Genomic DNA, 26,154 nt, shown 5'->3' on the forward strand with positions numbered 1-26,154 from the left:
TGGTGTGACTGCAGGTACAAACCATGTGGGTTCCCTTTCTGCTTTCAGGGATCGTTATGTCTGATCCTGTGATTCCTGCAGACAGAACCTTGATTCCTTCACCTCCACCTCGTCCCAAAAACACTGTGTTTGATGATGAGGAAAAATCCAAGGTATAGTGAAGACTTCATAATCACTAATGAAAAGTGATGCACATGTACAGCAAGGAAGAAAAGTTTACTAATTCAACTTTTATTTTTGGGTGGTGGTGTGTACTTGTTGCTTTATCCACCCAAGTTCCAATTAAAGCCTCATCTATGTTACCACTATGAGATTATTCCTGGTTCAAGTGCCATCCTGCTCTGGAGCATGAGAAGGCAGAGAACATTTCACACACAGGACCAAAACTTATGGATTAGAAGGAATCATTATCTAGTGTCAGAAGGCTCTGAGAGTTCAGAGTATGTGTCCTGTGTAGAAGCAAGAAGGCAGCAACTCACATAAAATAATAAACCATAACTATGAAAGCAGGGTAAGCTTTCTAATAGTGGGCTGGACCTCTTTTCCCCTGGATTGTCCACTTAGATTTCCCTTGCTGCTTCTCTTTGCCAAAGGGTCTTTATTTATTTCCTCAGTATCCTCTTCTTGTCTTACAGCTTCTAGCCAAGCTGCTGAAGAGCAAGAACCCAGATGATTTACAAGAGGCCAACAAGCTTATAAAATCCATGGTAAAAGAGGTAAGAAATTCCTGAAGGATTGGTCCCAGTGAGCTGTCTGCTTTCCAGGTTTTAAGCAATTTGGCTTCAAAATGGTGGAGAGCTTCAGGATGGTGTGAATGGCAGGACCCAGGTTGTTTAGACTCCGGTAGTGTGATGTTAGTACCTCCTGTAGTTAAGTAGTGGGGACTGAATGAGACTGACCAGCAGTGACATCCAGCCTTTCTTATTTTTTAGAATCTCTAAACAGTGCTCACTTGCACCTGCTCCCTGTGGTTACCAGCAAAAAGGGGGAGTGCCATCTGATGACTTGGCAGGGCTCTGTGTGCTACAAATGTGTTGGAATTTTGACATTAGCTCCAACTGGGAGTTGTTTGTATTACAAAACTGTCTACAGTTGGTGTCTCTGATGGAGGACAGGGCAAAAAGGGGCAAGGATTGGGTACCTCTTGTTGTAGTTAACTACATCACTCAAGATCTCAGGTCAGGGTTTGGTGAGAACATGGCAGTACCACCCCAGGATTCTGAGGACTGAGTCATTGGACTGGGTCTTCTCACAAGGTGGCTTCATGGAAACACCTTCCTGTTGAACACCTTCCCGTGGTACATCCAGCCATGGCATCACCCTGGAGTCCAGGAAATGACTCACTCACTGTGATTCTGGCCAAGAAAAACCCAAGGGTAGCTTGTAGCCTGAAGAGGATGTCACTGCAATGTTTCCATTCAAGCTTCTCCTGTCCCCAGGGCAGATTCTGCTGCATCTGTAGTTGGAATCTCAAATCAGAGATGGGTGGACATTTTCTACCAGACAGTGCTTGTTGTTCCTGGTAAATGTTTTGCTTTAAACACATCTTTTTCATACAATGGCATCATATGACCAAAAAAAAAGTCTTCTGAAAAGGTCAGAGAGGAACTTTTGAGAACTTTCCGATTTTTACTGTTGCAATTACACATTAAGGTCTATTTAATGAGACTTTTTGGAACGATGGGGTATTCTGTCATTTCAGGATGGTGGTGAAAAGATAGTAAAATAAGCAACGCTTGACATAAATTGGAGAGGGGTTTTTGTGGTGGTGTTTGTTTTTTTTTCAGTTAGACATTATTTGACATGATTTACAGATCACACCTGCTCTGGTGATAACTGTGGACCTTTCCAGGAGCACTCACTTTCTCTGTCTCTGTTCTACCCCCTGAAGGACGAGGCTCGGATTCAGAAGGTGACAAGACGCCTGCACACGCTGGAGGAAGTCAATAACAATGTGAAGCTGCTGAATGAGATGTTGGCTCATTACAGCAAAGAGGAGTCATCAGAGGCTGACAGGGAGCTCATGAAGGTGGGTCTGAGCTGCTCCTTCTTCCCAGAAATCCTGGAATTAGTCCTTTCTTCTCCCAGACTTAGTTTTGCAGAGAATTGCAAACAGTGCAGTAAAATGGAGAGCAATGGGGAGAAACAAGAGCAGATGTTGGGAACAGCAGGAAAGAAAATAATCATGTTTTAGTGCCTTTCACCAAAGGACTCCATGGGTAATATCTTGGTTTTGCAGAAGCTTCAAGTGAGGTCCAGCTGTTCTCCAAAGATACAGGGTGGCAGAATCAAGAAGCTGCAGTTTGTAATTCTTATCAGCAGTGATTGCAGATCATAGCTGTCCCTTACAGCACAGTGGGTGGATAAACTAAAGGCTCAGTGGGACAGAAAAGATGACCTCCCCTTGAAAGGAAGAGTTTTAGCTAGTGGTACAGGGTTGGGAGGACATCAAGAAGGTAAAAATAGTCACCAGGATAGGAGAAGGGCCTTGAAGAGTTGCATGTTACCTAATTAAAAAAGTTAAAACTACTTGTTTTTAACATCAAGCTCCTGAAACAATGGCAAGAAGCTTAAGGAACCTCCTTGTCTCTGTGAAACATTTCCTGCTTGCCACCTTGCTCTGTGTAGTCACAGTGCAGTCAAAGCATCATCTTGGCAGCACAAGCTGCTCATCCTTGGGCCTTTAGAGACTACTGTAAAACAAGGAAGGAACATCTCTTTTGGGCTAGAGCTGATGTGAGGGAGGACTGAGATGTGTTGAACACCTCCTTGCTGGAAGTGTTGAAGGGCAGGTTGGATGGAGCTTGGAGCAACCTGATCTAGTGGGAGGTGTCCCTGCCTATGCAGGGGGAGTGGGACCAGATGATTTTTAAGGTCCCTTCCAGCTCAAACCATTCTATGATTCTATGAAAATGCAGATTGTGCTTAGACTCCCAGGCTAATGTCATACCTCAGCTCTATGGGCAGGGCAGGGACGGGGACCCTTGGTTGTCCAGCCACACTGGCACCTTCAGAACAGGGAGGCTGGGTTCTCTGTTCTGGGCTTTCCAGCCTGGGGGGTCACTCTGTGCTGAGGGTATTGCTGACTGTGGCTCCTGGCTGATGAAACCTTTTGTCCTAATCTGTCTTCCTAGGAGCTCTGTGAAAGGTGTGAAACCAAAAGAAGGACATTATTCAAGCTGGCCAGTGAGACAGAAGATAATGACAGCAGTCTGGGTAAACAGAGCTCCACTTCTCCTTGTTTTAATTGCTTTTGGGACCTGGGACTGTGCAAGGGTTCAGCACAGAGTGGCTGCTGGAAAGACACCTCTTCACTGTGAATGCACTTTGAGCAAGCAGATAAAAGACAAGATCCTTGCCTCTTTATGCTTATCATTTAAATTCAGGCAAGGACTTGACATTAGAGTTGGTGGTTGGAGGGGCTGGGGCAATGGTGGGGGACACCTCTTGCTTTTGGAGGGGAAGGGAGTTACTGTGGGGAACAAATCCTTGGACTCATTTTTTCGTTGGCGCTGTAAAGCTAGAGAGGTCAGGGTGTTGCCTGGAGAAGCACAGCAAAGACAGAGTAATGCAGCTCATAGCCAAATAGTTATGGCTTTCTCATGCTGATTAGTTAGTTGGTGAGGGAGTAATCTCAGCATTTGTGGGAGCAAAGTTACTAAAGACTTGGAGGTCATTTTTGTCTCTCTTGCATGTAGGGGATATCCTGCAGGCCAGCGACAATTTATCCCGTGTGATAAATTCCTATAAAAAAATAATAGAGGGGCAAGTGATCAGTGGTGAAGTGGATCTCCCTGTGATGTCTGCAGTGGAAGGTGAGTTCCTGGGAAGCCAGCTGTTTAATTTTGAATCCTGCAAGTCTTGGGGTTTCCTGTTAATTGTGGTGAAGTCTGGTGGCTCTTGTGACCAACAGTTGGTGGGTCAGAGAGGCACCGAACGGCTCCTAAGCAGTGGACAGATAACTCTGGACGTGAGCAGCTTTGCTGCTACTTGCTCCATATTATTGAAACCTTTGATAACATCAGTAGCAAACCTGCATCTGAACATTTTGTATGGCTGGAAGTTCTGTTTATGTTTTCCTCTCCACAATTGTCCTGTTTTTTAATGGTGACATGCAAGAGGAGGACAATTTTATCAAAAGGACAATGGCAGGAGAGTAGGAGCCAGGCCAGGGGTCCTGGCTTTGCCAGCAGTTCCATTTGTGAATTTAGGCCAGTTACCCACTTTAGCCTTCAGCTTCCCCACTGAAAGCTCTGGACATGTGTGTGGCAAAATTACCATTTGGGAATCACAGGTTTCTGCTTGGAAAGCAGCACAGCAGTGCATAATGCTGCCTGGCAGCATCTCACTGGGACAGGACTGTCCTAAGTAAGAAGAGAATTATAGATCAAGACTGTACATATTTTCCTCAGCTCTCTGGTTTGTTGATTGTAATTTTGTAGGATCTCCCAAAGTATCATCTGAGCTCCAAAGATTTTGAAAATACTGTGAATTATGCCACAGGAAGCACTGAGGAAAAAGCAGTGGTGGTTGGAGCAGATGTTGCTTTTCAGGTAGACGTTTCCTACCTGTCGTAAATTGATTTTGTAGCTTGTGGACAGCATATGGTCAGGTGGAAAGCATGTGGGCTTTCTCTGTTACAAAGAGCCACAAGCCACGATGAAGTGAGGATCTGTGTTAGTGAAACCATCTCTCTGATCAGTTGTTCTCCACGTTGGGTTTGCTCTGAGCTTTTTGCCTTCCTTCCTAGTAGTGCTCTTCTCCTGTTTGCTGCAGGGAGTAATTCCACAAGTAATCTCAACACCCTCATTGACCTTGCTGGACTGGATGTCACCAACACCCCACCACCTCCAGTGCCACCCCCTGTCCTGACACCAGCCCCCACAGCAGCCCCAGCAGAGATCCCCATTCTCCCACCTCCTCCCCAGACGTTCCCGCAGTCTCGGAGCGGTTCCTCCAGCCAGGGGGAAGCTGCCCCTTCCCAGCAGAGCAGCACAGCCAACTCCCTCTCCTTGCTGGATGAAGAGCTTCTGTGCTTAGGTAAGACACTGAGGGGCGCAGCAAAGGGTGCTTTCATCCTTCAGTGCCAGGGCTGGCTGCATCTGGCATGCCTGAAACCAGCAAAAGATGCCCTTGGTTTCTAAGGGAGTCCAGGGGCCACTCCCTTGCATCATCAGGAATATCAGGCTGGGGCAGTGGGTCAGTATTGAAGACTCTGATCTTCCCAGTGCAGGCTGCAACTGAAGTAACAGTTGAGTGTACTTGCAGGCTGATCTCTAGGTGCTCGGACCTGCAGTTAGTACAGATTTCACCTCTCACCCTCACTTTGCCTGACAGCAAGGTGTCTTGGAGGGGTTGCAGAGAGAAACCTGCAGAACTGTGTAGCTGAGGTGTGACCAGCAGAAAGACACTGCAAATCAGGAGGGGTTAGAAGAGCTGTGTGCAGGGGTGGCTGTCAGCTACTGGTGCTGTCAGTCTCTCTTCCTTATCGTAAACTTGCAGCCCATTTCACTCTTTCATCAGGTCCTTGGGCTCTGGCAGAGCTGAATAAAGTGGGTTGATGATACTGAAACAGTTGCTAAGGGAGGACACCTTAACTCATTGCCTCCTACAGTTACCTTGGTTTTCCTTTCAGGCCTGAATGACCCACCCCCTGCAGCAGTGAAGGAGACCTCAGAAAACAAGCAGTGGAGCATGTTTGAGGTACAAAGGAGAGTCTGAGGGGAGAGGAGGGAGGGATTGTCATTGTGGGGGTTCTCAGGACACGTTCTGTCACCGTGGAGAAATGGGATTGCACGTACAGGCAGAGGGGCAGCTGTTCCTGAGGGGAACTCTGGCTTAACTCTAAGATCTGGGGTAGGTGTGTCTAAACAGAGTAGATAGCACTGAACCTGGCCTTCTTAGTTTCCCATCTGTCCCCCATGATGTTAGAACTTCCTTAAATTACAGATCAGATGTAGTCCTCCCATAGGCCACAGACTTTGCTGCTTTCCACCCAGCACCTGTTTTTGCAGTAAATCTGTCTCCCTCTGTAAGGGTGTCGTCCCCTCAACAGGGACTAGCAGAGAGTTGGAGCATCTACTTGTCCTCTCTTTCAGAATGACCAGTTGGGCCTGGATTTCTTTAACCCGAAGATGGTGACTGTTGCTTGCAACCCTGCAGGGAACCCTCTTCTCCATCACACATCACAGACCACATGTGGAACGTCAGCAGCGCTGCCCTCTGCTTTCACAGCCTCTCAGACTGCTCCCAGCATCCCAGCACCAAGCTCAGCACCATTTGTCTTCTCTGCTGGACCAGCTGCCCCTGTGGGGCCTCCTAAGACTATTCCAGCTGCTCCTGGGTACTTCAGCTCATCCGTGGGGAGCAATATGTCACATAAGATGGATGCATTGGGACAACTCCTTGAAGAAGCCAAAGGGTAACCAGAAGTCCTGGGCTTTGCATTGTCTCTGCAGTTAGAAAGCCAAGCTTGCTGCAGTGTCAGGTGCAGGGGCAGACTTTTATTTCTCTACTTGTGTAGAAACCTGTGATTGGGGTTTTTCTTCCCAGGGGGTTTCATTTTACAAGCTAATATTGAGACTCCCCCTTCCAGGAAGGAGAGGCAGCACTGGCAGGTAGCGCAGAGCAGCTGTGCAGTTGCCTGATACAGATGTGTGGTGTGAAGCTGAACAGGCCGCCAGGGTACAGAGCCCTTTGCCAGGGTGGACTCTGCTGTCTTCTTGAGTGAGAGAAGAGATCCCTAACCTTACCACCACCACCACTGCCCTTGTATCTTTCCTGCTTACATGAAACCATAACGAGTCACTAACTGATCTGGCTCCAGGCCACCTCTTTGTCCTTGTGATCTGCTGCTGTCTCATGTTTGTGGTGAGATGCCTGCTTCACTTTCTGCTCCATTGCCCATGTTTTTTTCTGTCTCTCTTGCAGGACTGCCACCCAAGGCATGGTGACACCCTCAGTGTTCCCTGGGGTTACTTTGCCAACCACTGTCACCTCTACCCCATTAATAGGATCTGCAGGGCTGCCAGTCACTGCCCCTGGAGCCCCTCCAGTTCCTTTCCCAAGTAGCTGCACTGCAGGCTCAGGAAGTCCTCTCTTCCAGCCAGCATCATTCCAGCAGCAAGGCAGTCCCATGAGAGCACCTGAAATTTCTTTGGCCAATGTCCACGTTCCCTTGGAATCCATTAAACCCAGTAAGTATCTCAGGGTTTTCACCTTTCCCTCTACGTGTTTTAAAAGCAAAGCTTCTTGGCAAGGGTTGTGAAGTGGAGGGGAAGGACGAGAGGTCCCAGGTGAGCAGTCAGATTGCCTGATGCTGCTGCAGATCATCTGCAGCAGAAACCTGCATTCCTCTCCCCTGCTCCCTGTGGCAGGCAGTGCCCTCCCAGTGACAGCCTATGACAAGAACGGCTTCCGGATCCTCCTGCACTTTGCCCGGGAATGCCCGCCGGGAAGGTCGGACGTGCTGGTGGTGGTGGTGTCCATGCTGAACACAGCACCCCTTCCCGTGAGGAACATCATGCTGCAGGCTGCTGTGCCAAAGGTAGGGATGCATGGCCCAGACCTGTGGCAACGTGACACTGCCTTTGAGAAGGCCTGGGTGTGAACTCAGGGATGTGGGACAGCCTGGTCCTACCCTCCTGTGGGCTGTGCTCTGCCTCTTCCCAAAGTATCAGAGGGGTTGTCAGAGGCAGCAAACACTGAGTAGGATAACTCAGGAACTACAGGAAGTTGGTGCTCTATTTTCCAGCTGTGTCAGTTCTTGAAGGTGGCTCAGACTGCACAATGGCAGGACTGTTACAAGGACAGAGCCACCCTTGAGGGTTTTAGAATCAAAATTTCTGACAATATGTTCCATTCTGGTCTTGCTACACCTGGATAATTACAGATGGCCAGCTTGTGTTTTGAAAACTGGCCCAGTCTCAGTTTTGATCTGCCTACTGACTTTGAAGGTGTTGGCATTAAAACCTGACAGAAGAGCACTTGGATAGGAAGGTGCTGTTGGTGTTCACCTGAGCAGTGCCTGTACTCTGGGCTGACTCTGACCTGTTCCTATCACATTGCACGAGCTGGGCTGGCTCTTGTTTCCTGATCCTTGCATGTGGGTTGATTCTCTTCAGCTTGGGGGTGTGCTGCTGCCTCCCCAGCCTGTATATTCATCTTTCATTGTCCCCAAGGTAGGAGGTAATCCCTGAGGTTCTGCTTTCTTTTTCCTTTGCAGTCCATGAAAGTGAAGTTACAGCCACCCTCTGGCACTGAGCTGTCTCCATTCAATCCCATCCAGCCACCTGCTGCCATCACCCAAGTCATGCTCCTGGCAAACCCTGCAAAGGTGAGAGGGGCAGGGGAGTTGATCCTGTCCTTGTCAGACAGATGTGGTGGCAGCTGATTTCTAGATGGGGGGATGGACCAAACTCTTGAGCAGATACAGCTGCTGGTTCCTAACTTGCCCTCCAGGGGTGGTTCCTGCACAACGTTGGTGTTTCAGTTCAGGGCTAGAGGGAGGGAGGCTCTTCCCCAACAGACTGTGTCAGCAGGGGGGGTATGAGAAGGACCTGTAGGTTTCTCCCAGCAAAAGGACCAGAATCACAAAAGGCTCAGAGCTGTATCAGGAGCTGGTCTGACTCCTCTCTGCACTAGAAGTGCCTGCCTTTGTGCTGCCTGTAGAGCTGTGACAGTGACATGTTTTGTCCAGGAGCTGTTCTGATGTTGCTCTCTGGTTTTGTCTCCTCTGCAGGAGAAGGTGAGGCTGAGGTACAGACTGACCTTCACACTGGGAGACCAGCCCAGCACAGAGGTCGGTGAAGTGGATCAGTTTCCCCCAGTAGAGCAGTGGGGGCATCTATGACCTTAGGACACTGCCAGAGACTCTGTGACAGGACCAGGGAAGGATCCCACAGGACTGGATTGAATGTGACCTGGGGAGGGACACACATGCTATCCACTGGTGATGTTCAGCTTTGTTTACATGTTCTGACCACTCTGCTTGTAGCTTTAGTCCAGAATGTTTTGCCCCACATCAAAGGGGCCCTGGGACATCTGTGCCAAGCATGAACTGAGTGGCAGCTGGTTACAAGCAGTGCTGGTGGCTTTTATCTGGGTGAATCTGGTTCTGTCTCCCTCTCTATTAAACTTGAAGTTACTGTATATTGAGGGTAGACCTATCAGCAGAAGGGGATTTAGGTGCTTTGTTCCTGTGCTGCTGTCTGGAGATACCTACAGGCTGGTGGGTGGTGGTACCACCATGAGCTTCCTCAGACACGTGCCCTCCCTGGGCCCTGCTCCTCAGTGCCAGGCTGGACCCACTAAGCATGGTGAGCAGTAACACTGGCTCCCTGGGGGAATGCTCATTTTTTACACTGAGATGGCACTTGGCTCCCTTCCTTCCCCCCACTGCTTCATTCCCAAGAGCCACTGGAAGCAGCTCCTCGCTCTGTGCTGTGTGACACTGGATTTCAGCTGTATTTATTTTATACTACTCACTGCCTCCCTCTTGTATCTGTTTTGGGCAGCTGGAGCTGAGTTTTGTACAGAAATGGTCACATTGGGGTTTTTTTCTGCCTTCATTGCGTTCCATAGTGTGGGGAAAAGAGGAAATGTGAAGAGGCAAGTGGGGCTGGAAAGGAGCAGTCAGTGTTGGTGGACGACGGGACCTGGAGAGCAGAAATGTCTTCACAATCATCCATCAAGTGCATTGACTAAATCCAGGAATAAGGAGAGGTGGCTCTGCTGTCCCCTCATGCAGGCAGTATTGTTATTGTAGTTGAATACAGTGTTTTCTGGAGTACAATGAAATACAAGATGTAAATAATAGAGCTATAGGGTGTCTAAACAGAAACAAGGAGGGCAAGGCAGCTCCACTGGCCTGTGCTGATGCATGTGCTGGGTGTAATGCCCTGGTTTATTTGCTCCCTGTAGGAAGTGGACAAGTGCAATTGTCTCAAGGGGGAAAGCTGTTGTGCTGGACATCAGTGTTTTGTGCTAAGAGGGGGCATGACCCCTCTAGCTACAGTCTCACAGAAACTGGGTTTGAATCACCAGAACATGATTCCAGCAATCCCTTCCTTCTCCCTTTTGCTTTCCAACCTCAAGTGGTGCCTCAGCTGGCTTTGAGACAGACTCTTTTGAATTAACAAGGTTTTTTTTTCAACATCCACTGACAAAAGCACAGCTAGGGCAGGTCCTTGGACACCCAGCTCAGTGTTTCTAGCTGTGTTGTCAAGCAACAGCTCATCTTGAACTGTGAGCAGTCAGCTCAAGTGCTGAGATAATCAGGAGACGCCTGCTTGTTGTAGGAAGAAAACTCCAGAGAAGGTGCTGCTGGAATTGGTGACAGCTATAAAACCCATCACTGCAAATGCAGCTTTGAGTTACTTGTAGCTGAAGTTTCTTTACTGTGTTGCTAAGTAAAACTCACCAGAGGTGAAGCACTTGGTGGGTTCCAAGGCCTGAGGTCCCAGTCAGAGGAACCAGGCAATTGTAGAAGCCCCTGAAGGTGGAATCAAAACTTGGCCAAGGAGCTTGCTGTAAACTGCTGGTTGGAAGCTGATGGAGACCCCAACCTTGTCAGCTCCCTGACATAAGAGGCAAGTGAGAGGGATGGGCACATTGTTGGGGTCCTTAAAGAAAACAAGTGTTAAATGGCTGGACTGGGCTAGGGGACAAGGAGAGAATTCTTTCTGCCTCAGACATGTTCTTGCCAGCACCTTAGACACGTGGGCATGGGGACAGTGCTTTGGCCATGGTGGCATGTCCTGAGGAAGCAGGTGTCACTGCTCTAGATGCCTACACGTGAATTCACTGTGACTTGGAGGAGGTCAGCAGAGCACAAGTGCTTTCTGCAGCATGGCTGTGTGCTCAGTGTCCCCCAGTGCCCTGCCCAGCAGGATGCTGCCCTGGGCTGCCTGCCTGGAAGGGCCTTGTGAAAACCTTGGGAAATTAAAACCATGAATGTTCCTTGTCTGTAGGGTGAGGTTCCTGCTTCAGACCCAAAAGCCATAACTGTTCATCTCAAACACATTTGTTCTGCTGCATGTTCAATAAATGGTTTTCCCTACTCTGCTCTGTGGAGAGCCCTTACTGACTGTTCCTGGAGCACACAACTGGTTCTGGAGAGCCTAAAACTCAGCACCTCATCTCAAGACCATCCAAACTAGGCAAAAACAGAGAAGTTGCTGTTTTCTAACCCCCCGTGGGTTAAAAGGTGGGTGTCATTTCACTGCTGGGTGTTAAAGGGAAAGCAACTGAAAAAGCCATGGCAATGCTGCCCTTGGGAATGAGGTTTTCTCCACCAGGGGAGGGTTGCCAGGTCATGTTGGAACAAGCAACCTTGAATTTCTGCTGCAGCTCCTCCTTCCAAGTTACCTTTACATCTTTTTAAAGTTATGTTTATGGAAGACAAGAACAAATCCCCACACAATATGCAAAACAAGGCATTTATTCTTAGAAAAGCAGTCAGGTTTATGTACAGTGAGCCACAGAGGATGAGTACATCATATGTTGCTGTCTTCAGGATCCTTCCAACGTGCCTTCTTTGACAATGACTCGTGCAAGATTTCGTGCAAGAGCAAGTCTCAGCATCTCCACTTTCATAGTCTCTTCATCATCATCCTAAAAGCAGAGTTTGGGTCAGACTGCTAGAGAAGCCATCAGCTGGTAGGTTCTTTGAGTTTTGGACAGTCAGGATGCAGGTCACTAAGAGTACAGGTATATTTACCCATCACAGGTACCTGAGAAGAGTAAAAGCTACATTTCCTACTTTTTAGCTCAACACAGAAGCATTTCCAAGCCTTCTTATGGCAGCTGCAGAGGTTTGCATGCAGAGCAAATGGCTCCATTCTGTGCCTGGAATGTTTCGTAGCTTGAGCTGTCAAGGTGGCAGCACCTCAGCTGTTCACTGCCTGTGTATTTACCTTGGAAAAGCAGCACAGAGAAGAGTGGCACTGCTCCTGTAGGGGCTTTGTCCACACTTAAGTATCTCTTGATGAGGCCTCATGTGGCTGGCCTTGAAAAAGGACACCACGCACCAGCCTCATAACACAGGCTCTCCCTCTTTTCTGCCCCCGTGTAGGAATGTAAATTTAGAGTTTGCTGTGCCTGACCCCTACCCCCCCCCCCCGAGCCCCACCAATTCATTATCCAGTTGTCCTCAAAACAGGAGCTACCTGGAATTTCTGCTTGTCTGACTTCCCTGCCGTCAGGTCTTCCAGGCATCGCATCAACTCGTAAGTTTGCTCTGCTGAAAATATGACCTGTGGAAATGAGAGGATTTACTGGAAACCATCAAGTTTAAGGACACTGCACAGTCTGGGAAGATAACTGAGAGGAAAGGAACACACTCCCACAGGTCCGTTCTACCCCATTAAATCAGAAGATCAGAGGGTAATTCAGGCTGGAAGTGCCGCTGGGAGGTCTCTAGTGCCACCTCCTGCACAAAGCAGAGTCAGCTCTGAGGTCAGAGCTGGGGCTCACGGGCCTGAAACTGATAAACTCATTTTCCTGATGGATCATAAAGCAAAAGCTGGGCTTAGGAGAAAGAAGCACCCAAGAAAAATCTTCCAAGCCAGAGGGAACTGGATGAAGTATGGACTTCAAGTGTCAGCATGTCTGTCTTAAAGAATCATTAAGGTTGGAAACGACCCTCAAGATCATTGAGTCCAAATGTAATCCAACTACCCTAACCACTAAACTTCTCCTGCTGTTTTCTAAAAGCAGGGAACGAAATTATGAGTTGATCATCCTGTCCTGGCTCCTGTGTGTTCCCACTGGTAGGACACTTGGATGTCTGTGCAGTTCTGGAACTGCCACAAGCTGTTCCTTTGCACTGGAAGTGCAAGTCCTTGCCTAGGGGCAGAAAGGGGGGTCTCCACTCTGAAACACCATGTTAGGAAGAGAAGAAAAAGTCTGGGGAGCTTTGTCAGGTGTGACCAGCTTGTCCTGCTCACCTCTTTCTGCTCCAGCAGGGGAAGGGCATCCATCAGCAGTGTCATCCAGAAGGAGCAGGGAGCAATGTGAGCTGTCATCAGCATCAGGAGCAGCCTGGCAGCCTCAGGGAACCTCTTCTCCCCGTACAGCTGGTGGAATTCCCGGTACTTGCCTGCATAGGGGTGTGGTGGAGGGAAAGGTGTCAGTGTCAGACCTGCTCAGGGCTAGGCTGTGGGTGTTGGGAGGTCTGTTTGCTCCTGTGAAGCCTGTGGTAGAACTATCCCCACCTGATGTGTCTCCCCCAGCCGAGTCTGAGGGAATAGGAAGTTGGCCATGAAGAAAGGTTAAAACAGGCTGAAAGGGCAGCTAGAAACCTGTTCTGTTCTTGGTTACTGCTTGAACCAGCCAGTTCACCAACTGGTACTGACTGGAGCTGAGTGTTTGCAGGTGCACAAGTGGCTTAGACAGGCTGGTGGCATCTGCAGAGACCAGGCATGGGAGGGAGAGAGGCTGGGGGGGGAATGTTCTTTTGATATCACAGAATATCAGGAGGTCTGAAAGGCTTCACTGTCCTCCCAGCTGCTTAAATGGAAACAGTTTTTTGTTAATGTGGGAAGTTCTGATTTCATTAAGAATTAGTCAGATCATCAGAGAACTGGCTGAGGGTGAAAGTGAGTTTTATTCTGCAGCTTTGCTTGTATCCACTGAACTGCCAAGATACTAGATGTAATAATGATGCCCATTCAAATTCACCTTTGACTAAAGTTTGAGCTCAAGACAGAGACATGAAAGGTGTTCAGCAAAAGTACAGCTCATCTTTCCAAAATCTACAAAGGGAAAAGCACAAAATATTTTCAGGTCTTTCAGAATTTTTTATAAAAAGCAGAAAAGGAGGTCATTTCCCTATGAACAGATACACAATTAAACTCCCAGTCTTTTGGGGCTGATGCACTGGGTGACACTAGACATAGGGATATGAGGGATGATCAATGAGATAAGTCACAGTGAGCGTCTAGGCTTAAATGAGGGTAATGTGAAAGAAAGAGAAGATGCAGTTTTGCAAGCTTGGGCCAAATAGGAACAGATGAAAATTCAGGATCACCCTCATACTGCTGGTGTCAGCCAGAAAGGAGCCAGTCTGGTTGCCAACAGCTATTCCAGATTCCTGTTAGGTTTTGGCTGCAGTGATGAGGCTTCCTAACTGCCATGGCTCCAGAGGATGGTGCATTTTGGCTTCATTTCCTGTCCTGGTCCATTAATCAGAGGCCCCAGAGCAGCTGCAGCCAGATGGGCATTAACCACAGCCTGTGTGACCCAGCCAGAAGGAAGCTGTGATGTGTAAAGGAAACAAGCTGGAGGCCCCTCCACTGCTGTTGGGCAAAACTGCTACAGGGAAAAGGTGGGAGAGCTCTTCTGCTTGAGGGAGCTTGAAATAGGCACCTTTAGCCAGGAAAAGCTTTTGAAAAACTTATTATAAAGTTAGTAAAATAATCATATTGTCAAAATAACTTAAACCAGTGGCTTAGTCCTCTTAAGGAAGCCCCCTGAGGTCTTCCAGGTTGTGTTTGCTAATATTTCAGTGTCTCTCTAGGTAGGGATGCAGCCTGGAAAAAGACTAAGGAAGGGGAAGCACAGAAATGTCAGAATTCAAGAGGCTCCTGCTCAAAGCAGTGCAGAACAGGTGCCTGCTCTGAGTGCAACAGAAATGCATCCCACATCACCCTCAGTCATTTGCTTTCCCCTCACCACTAAACTAGGATGTAGCCAGATGGAGGAAGAGACAAATCCAAATAATTCCATGGATTTAACCGTGTTCTGTAGAACAGATCCTAATGCAAACTATAGGCACTTCTTACCAAGAAAGGTCAGCCTGTCACTGAGCAGCATGGATGGTCCCAAATTATCAATGAGGTCCAAGTCAGAGAAGCAGCCCCTCTCACAATAGTCCTTCAGGAACCTGGGGAGGAAGCAACACAGGATGAAAGCCTAAGGGGGAGAACACAATCCACATGGATTTGGTATCTCCTAATCCCTTCTTAGAAACTTTACTGAGTTCCACCTTAATCAGCCTCCTGTGAGGGTTTCAAGAGACACCAAAACGTGTCCTGGGTGTGGCCAGTGAGCTGGTGTTAAGTGCATTTAACAGACATTATTTATTAATCTGGATTTTGTGGTAGTCAAGATCTATTCTTTGAAAGGAGTAAGTGAAGGAAGGAGCACAGGAAGCTGAGGCTGGTGGATGCATAAATAACACCCCCCAGATCATAACAAAAGCTCCATTTTTCTGCTGTGTAAAAGAAAAAAAAAGGTTGATAAGCAGCAGGAACCAAAACAATTCTAAAAGCTTTTTATCTGTTTTGTCACAGCCTTTATTATGCTGCTTTTTTTCAAAGCTGCTTCCTGTGATGGTTTTCTTGCACCTTCTGTTGAAAGAAATACAATGATTCCTGCCCCCTCAAAGAGCAAATGAAAAAAGAAACCTCAGCAATCTCTTACTACTCCCTTTTCCCAGAGCTGAAGGAGTATTGCCTGGCCAGCTGCCCAGGGTGTCATTTCAATATTTAACTATGCAAAAACATAGGAACCTGCCTGTTTCCAATTAGCAATAAATAAATAATAATAAATAATATATACATTACATGAAATGATAGAGATTAAAAAGCATAAAGAGAGCTGATACATATTTTGTCTAAGCCTAAGCTAAGTGTTGGCATCCTCTTCAATTTTATAACAGCCTTCCCACCCCTGCAAGGTCAGATAGTGTGACAACTTTATGCAAACCAGGGACATGATAAAACATTGTTCTGTTACATGTTATCATTGTGGCTTGTGATTTTTTTTGCAGGAATGGTGGCTTAAGTGGCTCCCACTGACTGGCTTGGAGGCTGCACAGTGAACTAGACTGGTTAAAAATAATCTGCTGAGTAAAGCAGAGCAAGGGGATTATCCTTCACCCACATCAGTTCCCTGGTCCACGGTGCAGCCCATCAAACAGCTGTGTCAGAGCAGGCACCAGAACAGGACGTGAACCAGAGACCTTGCCAAGAGAAATGTTTTACCACAGCAAGGTCTAAGAGGGTTGGACTGCTAGCAAAAGCAAATCTGTTCCACCTCCAGATTTTATGAAGTAAAACAGTGTAGAAAATTAACTGCAGATGAGAGTACCCAGAGGTGTCATTTTCCAGTCCAGAAGCAGGTTCCTGGTCTGAGGGAAAGGCAATCCCAACCTGCCTGCAGCAGGGCCTTCCCTGGTCCACGGCAGGGGGCTGCTTCCTCCCCAGTCCTGCCAGCCCAGCCCAGCAGCAGTTGTCTGGGAGCTCCAGACTCACCTGTCAGATATCAGTGTAGCAAAAGCTGCATCCTTGGCTCTGATGCTCCAGGACAGGGCAGAGCCCAAGCGATTGTTCCGCAGAGCTTTCATGGCCATGATTTTACAGATGCTCCGGACTTGGGAGAGGAAACACAGGAGAAGAGGGCAAGAATCAGGTCCAGCACTTCCCCTTGCATCACTACAAAACCGTGAGACTTAAGAACCACCCACCTTGTTCATGCATCTGTCTCTGCTCACAGATCCTCAGCACCTTGAGGGCCTTCTGCTCTGTGCTCAGGGGGATGCGCTCGATGTGCAGCTCCAGGTAGACCCTGCCATACTCTGGGCAGTGGTCAAAGTAATCCACCCCCAGCTGCCACAGGCTGAGGGGGAAACACCATCAGCATCCCCATCGTGGGACAAGAGGAAAGCCCCAGGGAGAATCTGAGTCTGAATCTGAGACCTTATCACTGCCTGTAAGTATCTAAAGGGTGGGTGCAAAGAGGATGGAACCAGACTCTGCTCAGTAGTTCCCAGGGACAGGACAAGGGGCAACAGGCACAAGCTGGAACATGGGAAGTTCCAGTTAAACATGAGGAAAAACTTCTTTACAGTGAGTGTGAGAGAGCCCTGGGACAGGCTGCCCAGGACTTTGTGGAGTCTCCTTCTCTGGAGATATTCAAGATGCCCCTGGATGCAACCCTGGGTAATATGCTCCAGGGGATCTTGCTTTAGCAAAGGAGTTGGACTAGATGATTTCTAGAGGTCCCTTTCAACTCTGATGATTCCATGATTAATTATAGTTAGGTCTGATTAACTCAGTATTCACACCTAAAATGGCTTTTAACTTTCTCCCAAATACCAGCTGCCTATTGTACAGCTTTGGAATATCTGCATCTCACCAGGGCTTTGGTGTTAGTTGCTCTTACCAAAAAAGCCCCAGTGGCAGGAGCAATTCTGTCCTGGTCACTACAGTTGATGAGTTCTAATAGACCTTTAATGCAGGAAAGGGGACATGGTGGTGTTGTGTGATCCTTAGGGACAGATTTGCTGAAATCCTAACAGTGGCTTCTGTGTTTGTCTTTTTGCTTTATTAACGTAGTTATTTGCTGTGGCTGCCCTGATGTTAAGTCTGTCCTCTGAATAAGAAACAAAGTTGCTACCTGTGATGGGAGAAGAGTCCTGAGGCATACTCTAGCAGAAGGAACTCACGCATGTTGGAACCAAAACTAGGGGAGAGGGAGAGAAGAAAAGAAACAGGCATTATTGTTTGCACTTCCTTGGAAAAACCTGCTGATTTATTTCACAAGTGCTTCCCACTGATGCAGCATGTGCTTCTCACAGGCTCTTCCCAAGCTTTGTACCTCAGGCCTGGTCAGCTTTCTCCTTGAGGAGACCTGCCAAATACTCACAGCACTTGGCAAATGTAATTTAGAGGAGGTGCTGTAAGAAACAAACTCCAAGGAAATTCAAACAGCAAACACCAATTGCTCAGACTTCAATTTATTCCAGGCGTAAGACTGGAAACTCATTTTAGATGAGATTTTTCACCATTCCAAATAATCACAAATATTTGGGCTCTTGATGATGTTTTAGATAAAACTGTATTTTTAAGTAACCCTGCACTGAGGCAGTGCTGAGCAGCATGTCAAGTGCATCAGGTTAGCAACTGCTTCTGCTCCTCAGAGCACCAGGGCTGCCCCTGCCTTCCCAGGCACATGCAGCACCTTTGTTGTTCACCTCCTCTAAATGCCCAGGATGCTCCTTTTCACCCCAAACCCACATGCTGCTTCAGCCATCCTTTCTTCTTGGTGTCTGAGCAAATCAATGCAAATAAATACTTACTAGAGATTGTGAGATTGCAGGAGTTTGCAGTGATCCAGTAAATCAGTCAGATGAGCCACAAACCACCAGTTGCTCAGGGCAATGCTGCATTGGAAGCAAGCAAAAGAAAGGGAAAACTAAGCCTTTTTTTTTTGCCAGGAAATGTGTCAGGTTTTCCACAGGCATTTCTTACCAACACAGATCTGTACTGCAGTGTAATGTCTGGCTGCAATGTCCCAGACCTCATGGAATACTTTTAATTGCTGCCAACTTCACATGTATTTACTTAGTTCTTTGGAAGGATGATCAGGTGGGTGGTCCCCATGGTCTGTACCCCAAATACTACTGCAGAGAATGCCCAAAGAAGTAAAAACCTTAAAACTCAACCTGCATTCCTTGATCACTTGATGCATCTCAAATTCAAAGGCTGCCATTAAAATGGTGTCTAGAGGCTCAGGACTGCTTTCTCCACCCAGGAACAGGTCCATACTAGACTGTGGAATGAGATTACAAGGCATGATAAATGCACAAGTTGTGAGATGGTCAAAGGAAGACATTTGTTTGGATGTAGCAGCCCATGTAGGTTATTTTATGGGAAAGAATATGCCACAGAGGAGGCTGAACTCATTAACAAAAGCTTTTTTCCCTTATTTTAGCATAAGGAAACTGAGAAAACAATTTGCAGGAACAAGACTGGTAACATCAGGCACTGGAGAGACTGGGTCTCATTTGTCCACTCCATCAGTATCCCTCTCCACTTACAAATTCTAGGAAGTACCTTACAGGTACACAGTTGTTGCACCATGTCAACCCTCCCAAAGTTTTCCTTTAAGTACAATAACCCCTGTGTCCATGGAGAGGTGGAAAATAGGAAGAAGAATTGTTTCATGCCTGGGCATAAAAGCGCAGCTCCATGGGCTTCACAGTGGGATGGGAGTACAGGAGCCTGGTAACCAGAAAGTGGTACCATGTAGTCATCAGTTCCTTCTTCTCCAGTATGGCATCCTCATCTCCCAGCAGGATCTAATGGGAGAACAAGAGAGGAGTGATTCTGCCCATTCAGCAATGTACAGAGCTGCGTGGTGACTCCTGGGAGGCACTGCTCCCAGGACTGAATCAAGTAACAAAGGACAAAGATCCTGCTCAGAGCCCAGTGTCCTAATCAGCCTTATGGCCTTGGACACGAAGAGAAAACCATCTGCCCAGCTTTGCAGAGAGTGCTGCAAAACAAAGAACACAGCAAGAAGACCAGCTGAAAACTCCTGATTTAATGAACAAATCACCCAGCATACTGAAGTTCCTCATGGCTACGCAGGCCTCCTGAAATACACAAGGATGGCTCCATGATTTGTCCAGAGTTTCCTTCCTTCCCAGCAAAAACAAACCTTGCAGATGGATTCCAGGTGGGGATTGGAAGCAAAAGTTCCATCCTGTAGATAACGTTGACATTCCTCGTGCCAGTGCTGCCACTTCAGCTCCATCTCAGTCAGTGTCTGGGTGTTGCCAAGCTGAACAGGGGACAAGACAGAAAATAAAGGAAACACCAACACAGATTGCAACAGCTGCTTGGGCTGAACTCAGTTATTAATGATAAAAAGCTAAACACAAAGCTGCCATCCATTTTTTCCCTTGTTCTACAGTTGCTTTTGAAGTGTCTTTACCCACCTAAGGCAAAGGAGAGTCTATGACATGACTATGATGCAACTGCAGTTTCTCCTCCACAAACAAATCACTGCAACACAGGGAAACTACTGGCAAAGTCGTGTGAAAATACTCTGTACAGGAGAACAGTTCTCAACAGGAACTGTTTCAGACAACTGGATAATGTGCCCTGCTCCAGAAGTGGTCTTTCTATGTTGGTTTGTCACCTGTCAGGCTTTTATCTGAATGCTTAGGTCTTCTGGGCAACTTCATAACAGAAATGTTATTACTGTAAAGGATTAAGACTGAGATGTTTTAATGATGAACAAATTGCAACCTTACAGGAGCCACACTGGAGGTGGCTCTCTTTTTCCAGTGGAACTGCATGGAAAAATTCAACATGGTACATACACTGGGCACAGGCATCTTCTTCATCAAGTCATCCAAGATTCTGTACATGTTTGCTGATGTGGGATTGGCACTGGCTTCCTTGGAGAGCAGGTGCCGGGCTTCATCCATTCGGCCTTGCAGCACAAAGGTGTCCACCTGCAAAACCCCCCGTGAGCACCACACTCTGCAGAAATACCCAGAGAGGGGCTCCCTAACATCATTCAGGCAACTGGAGTTAAAATGCTTAAACTGTAGGCTCTGATCATTCAAATACACAGCATCAGTCTTGCCCTCTATTGGATCGCAAAAGGATCGGGATGGAAATGAGAGGCAGGATGATCTCCAGAATGGCTTGATCTTAAAACACAGACAGCAGCAGGGTCCTAGGGATCAGTTTCTGAGATGTGTTCTAGCATCGAGTAGGGAAGAGGAAGGAAAATCACACAGGCATTAATTCCCTAGTTACAGGTGACTGTACTCACCACGTTCCAGAAGAGCTCGTGTTTGAGTGGATTTTCACTGCTCAGAACCTCACGGACCATGTTGTCCACATCACAGACATGGAGCCTAACCCAGTCCAGCAGGCGAAGCAGAAGGGGCCCAGCTGCATGCAGAGAAGAATTCCTTCTGTTACTTCCCAAGTGCTTGTTCCCAAACTGCTATTTCACATGCTTCTACCCTTGGTCTGGCAGAGGTCGGCTGAGGGGTACTGGTGGGATTTCTGCCTGCCACATTCCAACCACAAAGCAACACAGTTCCTTAAGCAGCCAGGCTGTGGGAACACCCAGCTGCTGGCAGATTTCCATGTGGAAAATTGTAGACAGAACAGCAATAGAGTCCAGCAGAAAACCCTAACCAGTTACTTGAAGGAATAAGAGGTGAGTGATTCAGATCCCAAACCCTGCACTGCCAAACGACACACAAAATGCTTGCTTAATTTAGCATCAATTAATTATCATTAACTGAATAAGAGGAAGAAATTTGGGTGATTAACTTTTCTTCAGGTTCAGCAATCTACAACTGATGAATCTCTCTCCTGAATTCTAGGACTCTGTGAGCAGTGAAGTGGGGTGCAGCATCCAATTTCCTTAAAAAACTGATTCCTACTTGAAAAATGCCACTGCAAGAACACTGACTTCAGAAAAATGGCACCTTAAAGTAAGAGAAGTTGCATCAGACAATGGGCAAATATTTGCTGGCACTCACATATTTGATGCTTAAAGATGTGTTTATGCTTAGAAATCAAATAAATTGGCAACAACTTTTGGTATCACTCTTCTTCACTATCTTGCTCTCAAAAAGACACTTTAAATTGTAGTGAACTATAAAGGGGTAAAGTAGAAGGCAAATCCAATAGCTTGGCATAATTCCATATAAAGAAAGCAATTTACTGAGGCAGCAGAGGTATTAAAAGGCTTATTGACACTTGTCATTTCTCTAAAACATATTAAAACATAACACCATGGCTGCTATAGGCATTTTGAAACAAATTAATATGCAGCCAAAAAGCCCTTCAAGCCTTAACATCAGGGTAGTTCACTCCTCACCTGCAGCTGCTTCAACAAACAGAATCTCACACAGGTTCCAGATCAGCTCCATTGCAGAGAGAATAGAAACCTGGAAAAAAGCAGAGCCAAGCAGGAGATTTAGTAATTATTCCAGTTAAGGTTGTTTTTTTTAATCATACAAAGGCATCTGCTGTCAATAGCAATCAGTTAAGCTCAGTTCTCACAGACAAATGTCACACTGACATTTCAGGGATACAAATTAGAAGACAGAAACAGGCCACAACCTCTCTACACACACTGAAACACTGACACAGTTTGTGTGTTGAAGAGCCATGATAATCTGTCAGCAGTGGGCAACACTGGAGAGTATAGAAAGTGTTCTTTTCAGCCTTTTTGCACTCCTAAGGTTTGACAATTAAAAACAGCAAAGGCAAAAAAAGGCAAGTGAAGCACCATCACTGCAGGTGACAGGACAAAACTACTGTGAGCACTCTGCCCTCCCCATGAGGCTCCTCTGGTGTCTGACAGCTCGTGGTGAACATCAAGAGCTTTCTGCAAGGCTTTGACTGGAACTTGAGTGTCTGGGAGGTGATGTTCCAGACAGATGAGTACTGGCCCACAGCTGGCTTAAAGATGACAAGAAAACATCACACCTGTAACACTGCCCATATGTTTTAAGAAATGGCAGTGGATCCAGATGTCAGGCATCTTTTTATTGCTTCAGGAATGCAGGAGCCAACTGTTTATTCCCCCTTTATTCTTGGTCACAAACTGCATCCAAAAGACTAAGGCAGAGTTAAATCTAAACTGCCACCTGCCACAGGGTTGGCCTTGAGGAATTTACCAGCCAGTTGTGACCACCTGAGAGGGCTGCAGGTTACCTGAGTGCTGTACTGGCTCTGCAGGGCAGCATCCCGGGTTGAAACTGAGGGAAGAAGAAGCAAAAAGCAACATAATTACCTTTCACAGCCCTTTCTGGGCTCAAAAAATCAAGACAATACCTGGTCACTCATCAAGCACAGGCCTAAACAAGTACAGACATGGCAAAGCTAACTTTATATAAGCTTTAGAACTTTTTTTTAATAAATCCTGTGCAAATCTGGGTCTGGCTACAGGGCAAGGATGGAAGGGAAGTGTGAAATCTCTGACTTTTTTGTTAATTTGAACTCAGCTTCCCATAAAGCTGCAACCCAAAACAGGAAAAGGCTGCCAAGTCCCCAGGAAATCAGTGAAGACACGGTGGGGGAAAAAAAATATATCTCTGACCAGATTTACAAACCATCTTGGAAATCTCCTTGATGGAAATGGAGGTCTTGGTAATTACTGAAACCTATGCATGCTATTTGACAGTAGCTGCACTAGCTTGCAACTGAAATGCTGCTTTTACAGCCACAAATAGCACTTCCTGTGACTGCAGGGAGAGAAGCAACTTACTGGCTGCCTGGTGCATGTCCTCCATGCAGGCTCGGATCACCGACCGGTAGTTTTTACTCACTTGAACCAATCTGCCAAACACAGAAAGGCTTTGGTTGGAGAGAAGTGTCTGAGGTTTATAATCTCCTGCCTCTTGCCCACTAAAGCCTCCCAGGTTTCTCTGCAGGGATAGATGGGCCCAGTACCTGGGTGAGTCCAGTGGGGTGTCAGTGAGCTCTGCGCTGTTACTGGAAGGATCAAGGCCTGGTTTGGTAAAATTACCCCCAAACAGTCTTGTCTTTTTTTTCCTGCACTGCTATTGATTTCAGCAGCTCTAAGCAGCCTGGGCTTGTAAAGGTCAATGGCACTTGCCTGGCTGGAGAAGGATGGCAGGTGTTTCATAGAATCACAGAGCTGGTTTGGTTGGAAAGGACCTTTAAGATCACTGAGTCCAACTGCTAACCCAGCACTGCCCGGGCCCCCACCAGACCGTGTCCCCAAGCCCCATGTCAACACGTCTTCTAAAGCCCTCCAGAGATGGAGACTCAACCACTTCCCCAGGCAGCCTGCTCCAGGCCTGACAACCCTTTTAGTGAAGAAATTGTTCCTAACATCCCATCTAAACCTCCCTTGGTGCTACTTGAGGCCATTACCTCTTCATCTATCTCTTGTTCCTTGGGAGAAGAGACCAACACTGTCACTGCAGCCTCCTCTTCTCCAGGCTGAACATCCCCAGCTCCTCCTTGTCAGACTTGTGCTCCAGACCCTTCCCCAACCCCACTGCCCTTCTCTGGACACGCTCCAGCCCCTTCAATGTCCTTCTAGTCCCGAGGGACCCAGCAGTGACCCCAGGATTCCAGGTTTCCCCCCGCCCCATCCACTCACTGCGCCTTCCTCGACTTCTCCGCCAGCTCCTCCTCGCTCCGCTGGAGCCCGAGGAAGATCCCGTGCGACTCGTTGAAGAGTTTCCGCAAGGCCTGGATGTAGATGTCCTGATCCCTGCGGACCACGAAGAGGCGGGAAGAGCCGGGCCCTCCATCCCCGCTGCCTGCAACACACCCGGTCAGCCCCGCGGCCGGAGACCCCCCCGGCCCGCCCTGCCCCGCCCCGAACACCCACCTCTGCGGCCGAACAGGGTCTCGCACACCAGCACCTCGGCGGGGCCCCACGCGAAGCACAGCTGCCTGCGGGAGGGGTCTGCGCCCGGGACCACCTGGGGGGGGGGGGGACGGGAGCCGGTCAGAGGTGCCCGCAGCCCCCGGCCCGGCCCCGCACCCCCGGCCTCCCCCCCCCCCTCACCACCAGCGGCGGCTCCGCGTCCAGCTCCTCCATGGCGGCCGCGCCTCTCCCGCCCGCAAGGCCCCTTGAGCTGCCCGCGCCGCTGCCTGAGCCGCCCTTCCCGCCCGGGCCGAGGCACCGGCAGCGCGGGGGGAGCCCGGCGGGCTCGGGGCGCTCCCCCCCGGAAGCGCCGCCGGCCCCGAAGGCCCCGCCGGGGCGGGCCGGGCCCGCTCCAGCCCCCCGGGCCCTCGGGCGCGGCCCCGGCGCGGGCGGCGGGTGAGGGGCCGGGCCGGGGGAGCCCTGCCGGGCGGCGGCTGCCCCTGGGGCCGGGCGGGAGGAGCGGCGGGACGGGGCCCGGCCCGTCGTCACCTGCTCGCTCGTCCCCGGGGCTCAGGCGCTGCGGGGACGCGGCGCTGGCCTGGTCGGTCACTCGCCGCTGTGGTTGTCTTGTCGTGGTTGTCTTGTCGTGGTTGTCTTGTCATCGTTGTCGCCAGTTTCTCTCGTTTCTGGACGCGCTCCAGGCCCTCGCGGACAGATGAGGCTCCGGGCTGCGGAAGGTGATACCCGCTGCACGGGAGCTGCCGGAGCTCACGGGCAGGCTCTTTGGTAAAGCTGGGAGTGGGAGTTGGCTGCGGGCTGCAGGAGGGCTCCGGCATTGCAGAAGGGCATCAGGCGGGGCCCGGCAGGGCAGGGTGCGGTGCTGGCCGGTGTCAGGAGCTCTGCTGTGCACGGCTGCCTCGAGCACGTCCTCTGGTCTCAAGATCTTTTCCCTTCTCGGCCTGGCAGGGGCCAGGGTGGGAGCGAAGACCCCCTAGAGACTGGGCAGAGTTTGCCTGCTGGCTTTGAGATCAGTCTGAGATGGCTGGAGGCTGCCTCAGCTCCCTGCCAGCTCTGGGAGCTCACATGATGGACTGGAACTTCAGTATCCCTCCCAGCCTGGTGCTTTCTGAATTAGTTTTTCAGGATAGCTTAAATCATTCCATGCCCTTGTATGATAAATGCTGCAACACCCCACTGTTAAACTGCCTTTTTTTTTTTTTTTTACTTTGTTGGCTACTGCATCCATAATATCCAATACAAATAAAGCAAGCAGTTATCCTTGGTAAGAGCATGTTGTGGCACAGATGGTGCTGAGAAGGGGAAGTGGTGTCTCTTCAGGTCAGTCAGGAGGAATGGCTTGTTGCAGGGCAGAAGAACTTGGACTCTGTAGAAACCTGCTTGAGAAACTTAAGATTAATCAGTTTTAAGAATGCTCATCCTTTAAGAGTCCTGTGTTTTGGGGGAATTTGGGGATATGCATGTATTTGACTCTCTGTTACACTAACTCAAGCTCATCTACTGTACTACAAAATGGTGCTGCTCTGTGCTGCAGGCTTCTGAGGATGTTAGTGCTGACATCTAGATCCGAAATACCCTTCCACACATTACTAAAATGTCTCTGGATACAAATGAAAGCTGGATGTCTGAAAACCCAGCAGTTAGAAGTCTCCTGCCAGTTAAGGTGCTGCTTCTGTAACTGTCAGTTTGTTGTGTCTGGTAGAAGGAAACTTCTAATGGCTCATGCTGTCAGACAGTGTGCTAACTCTCTCAAGTGAGATCCTTGTTAGAAGGATGGGAGTCACTGTTTGTTTTCCATGTAGTTCTCTCCACAGGAGCTCGTTGGAGTATCAACCCTGGCAGCAGAACTTGCCACCTGAGGCTTTCCTCAGGACACTCAGGTGCCTGGAGCATCCCCCTGTTCTTTCACTGCCCTGCGTGTGTTTTTCTTGCTTTCCTTTTTATTCTTTTCCATGTGTAACACTTGTCTCTGTGGAGCACTCCGTGGGGAATCACAGCCCTATCTGCCTTTACCAATGGTGCTGC

General features: G+C 48.5%; 2 protein-coding genes across 7 annotated transcripts in view; one reads left to right on the forward strand and one right to left on the reverse strand.

The window, feature by feature from the left end:
* The window catches only part of GGA3 (golgi associated, gamma adaptin ear containing, ARF binding protein 3), a 22,189-nt gene extending 9,089 nt beyond the window's left edge, over window positions 1-13,100 (forward strand). For all 5 annotated transcript variants that reach the window (XM_051634734.1, XM_051634729.1, XM_051634732.1 and 2 more), the window contains 12 exons: window positions 49-152; window positions 636-716; window positions 1,892-2,029; window positions 3,135-3,216; window positions 3,699-3,815; window positions 4,777-5,040; window positions 5,636-5,703; window positions 6,099-6,421; window positions 6,931-7,196; window positions 7,377-7,546; window positions 8,225-8,335; window positions 8,741-13,100. In XM_051634734.1, coding sequence (XP_051490694.1) covers window positions 49-152; window positions 636-716; window positions 1,892-2,029; window positions 3,135-3,216; window positions 3,699-3,815; window positions 4,777-5,040; window positions 5,636-5,703; window positions 6,099-6,421; window positions 6,931-7,196; window positions 7,377-7,546; window positions 8,225-8,335; window positions 8,741-8,851 — 1,835 coding nt within the window. In that variant the 3' untranslated portion in view covers window positions 8,852-13,100. The remainder of the gene's footprint in view (window positions 1-48; window positions 153-635; window positions 717-1,891; window positions 2,030-3,134; window positions 3,217-3,698; window positions 3,816-4,776; window positions 5,041-5,635; window positions 5,704-6,098; window positions 6,422-6,930; window positions 7,197-7,376; window positions 7,547-8,224; window positions 8,336-8,740) is intronic.
* On the reverse strand, window positions 11,425-24,416 carry NUP85 (nucleoporin 85). 2 transcript variants are annotated; one of them, XM_051634735.1, is made up of 19 exons: window positions 24,313-24,416; window positions 24,133-24,226; window positions 23,899-24,061; window positions 23,035-23,105; window positions 22,482-22,525; window positions 21,640-21,709; window positions 20,575-20,696; window positions 20,114-20,248; window positions 19,447-19,569; window positions 18,953-19,084; window positions 18,449-18,555; window positions 18,083-18,166; window positions 17,401-17,466; window positions 16,469-16,620; window positions 16,257-16,374; window positions 14,784-14,884; window positions 12,948-13,099; window positions 12,168-12,254; window positions 11,425-11,613 (listed from the first exon to the last, which is right to left on the reverse strand). In XM_051634735.1, exons 1-19 carry the CDS (start codon window positions 24,343-24,345, stop codon window positions 11,512-11,514), a joined length of 1,956 nt encoding a protein of 651 aa, XP_051490695.1. In that variant the 5' UTR covers window positions 24,346-24,416; the 3' UTR covers window positions 11,425-11,511. The 2 variants fall into 2 exon arrangements, with proteins under 2 accessions (XP_051490695.1, XP_051490696.1); XM_051634736.1 differs by having other exon boundaries at window positions 24,316-24,360.
* Window positions 24,417-26,154: the final 1,738 nt, after the last annotated feature.

This window comes from Apus apus, chromosome 17, assembly GCF_020740795.1.
Source record: "Apus apus isolate bApuApu2 chromosome 17, bApuApu2.pri.cur, whole genome shotgun sequence".
Lineage (NCBI taxonomy): Eukaryota > Metazoa > Chordata > Aves > Apodiformes > Apodidae > Apus > Apus apus.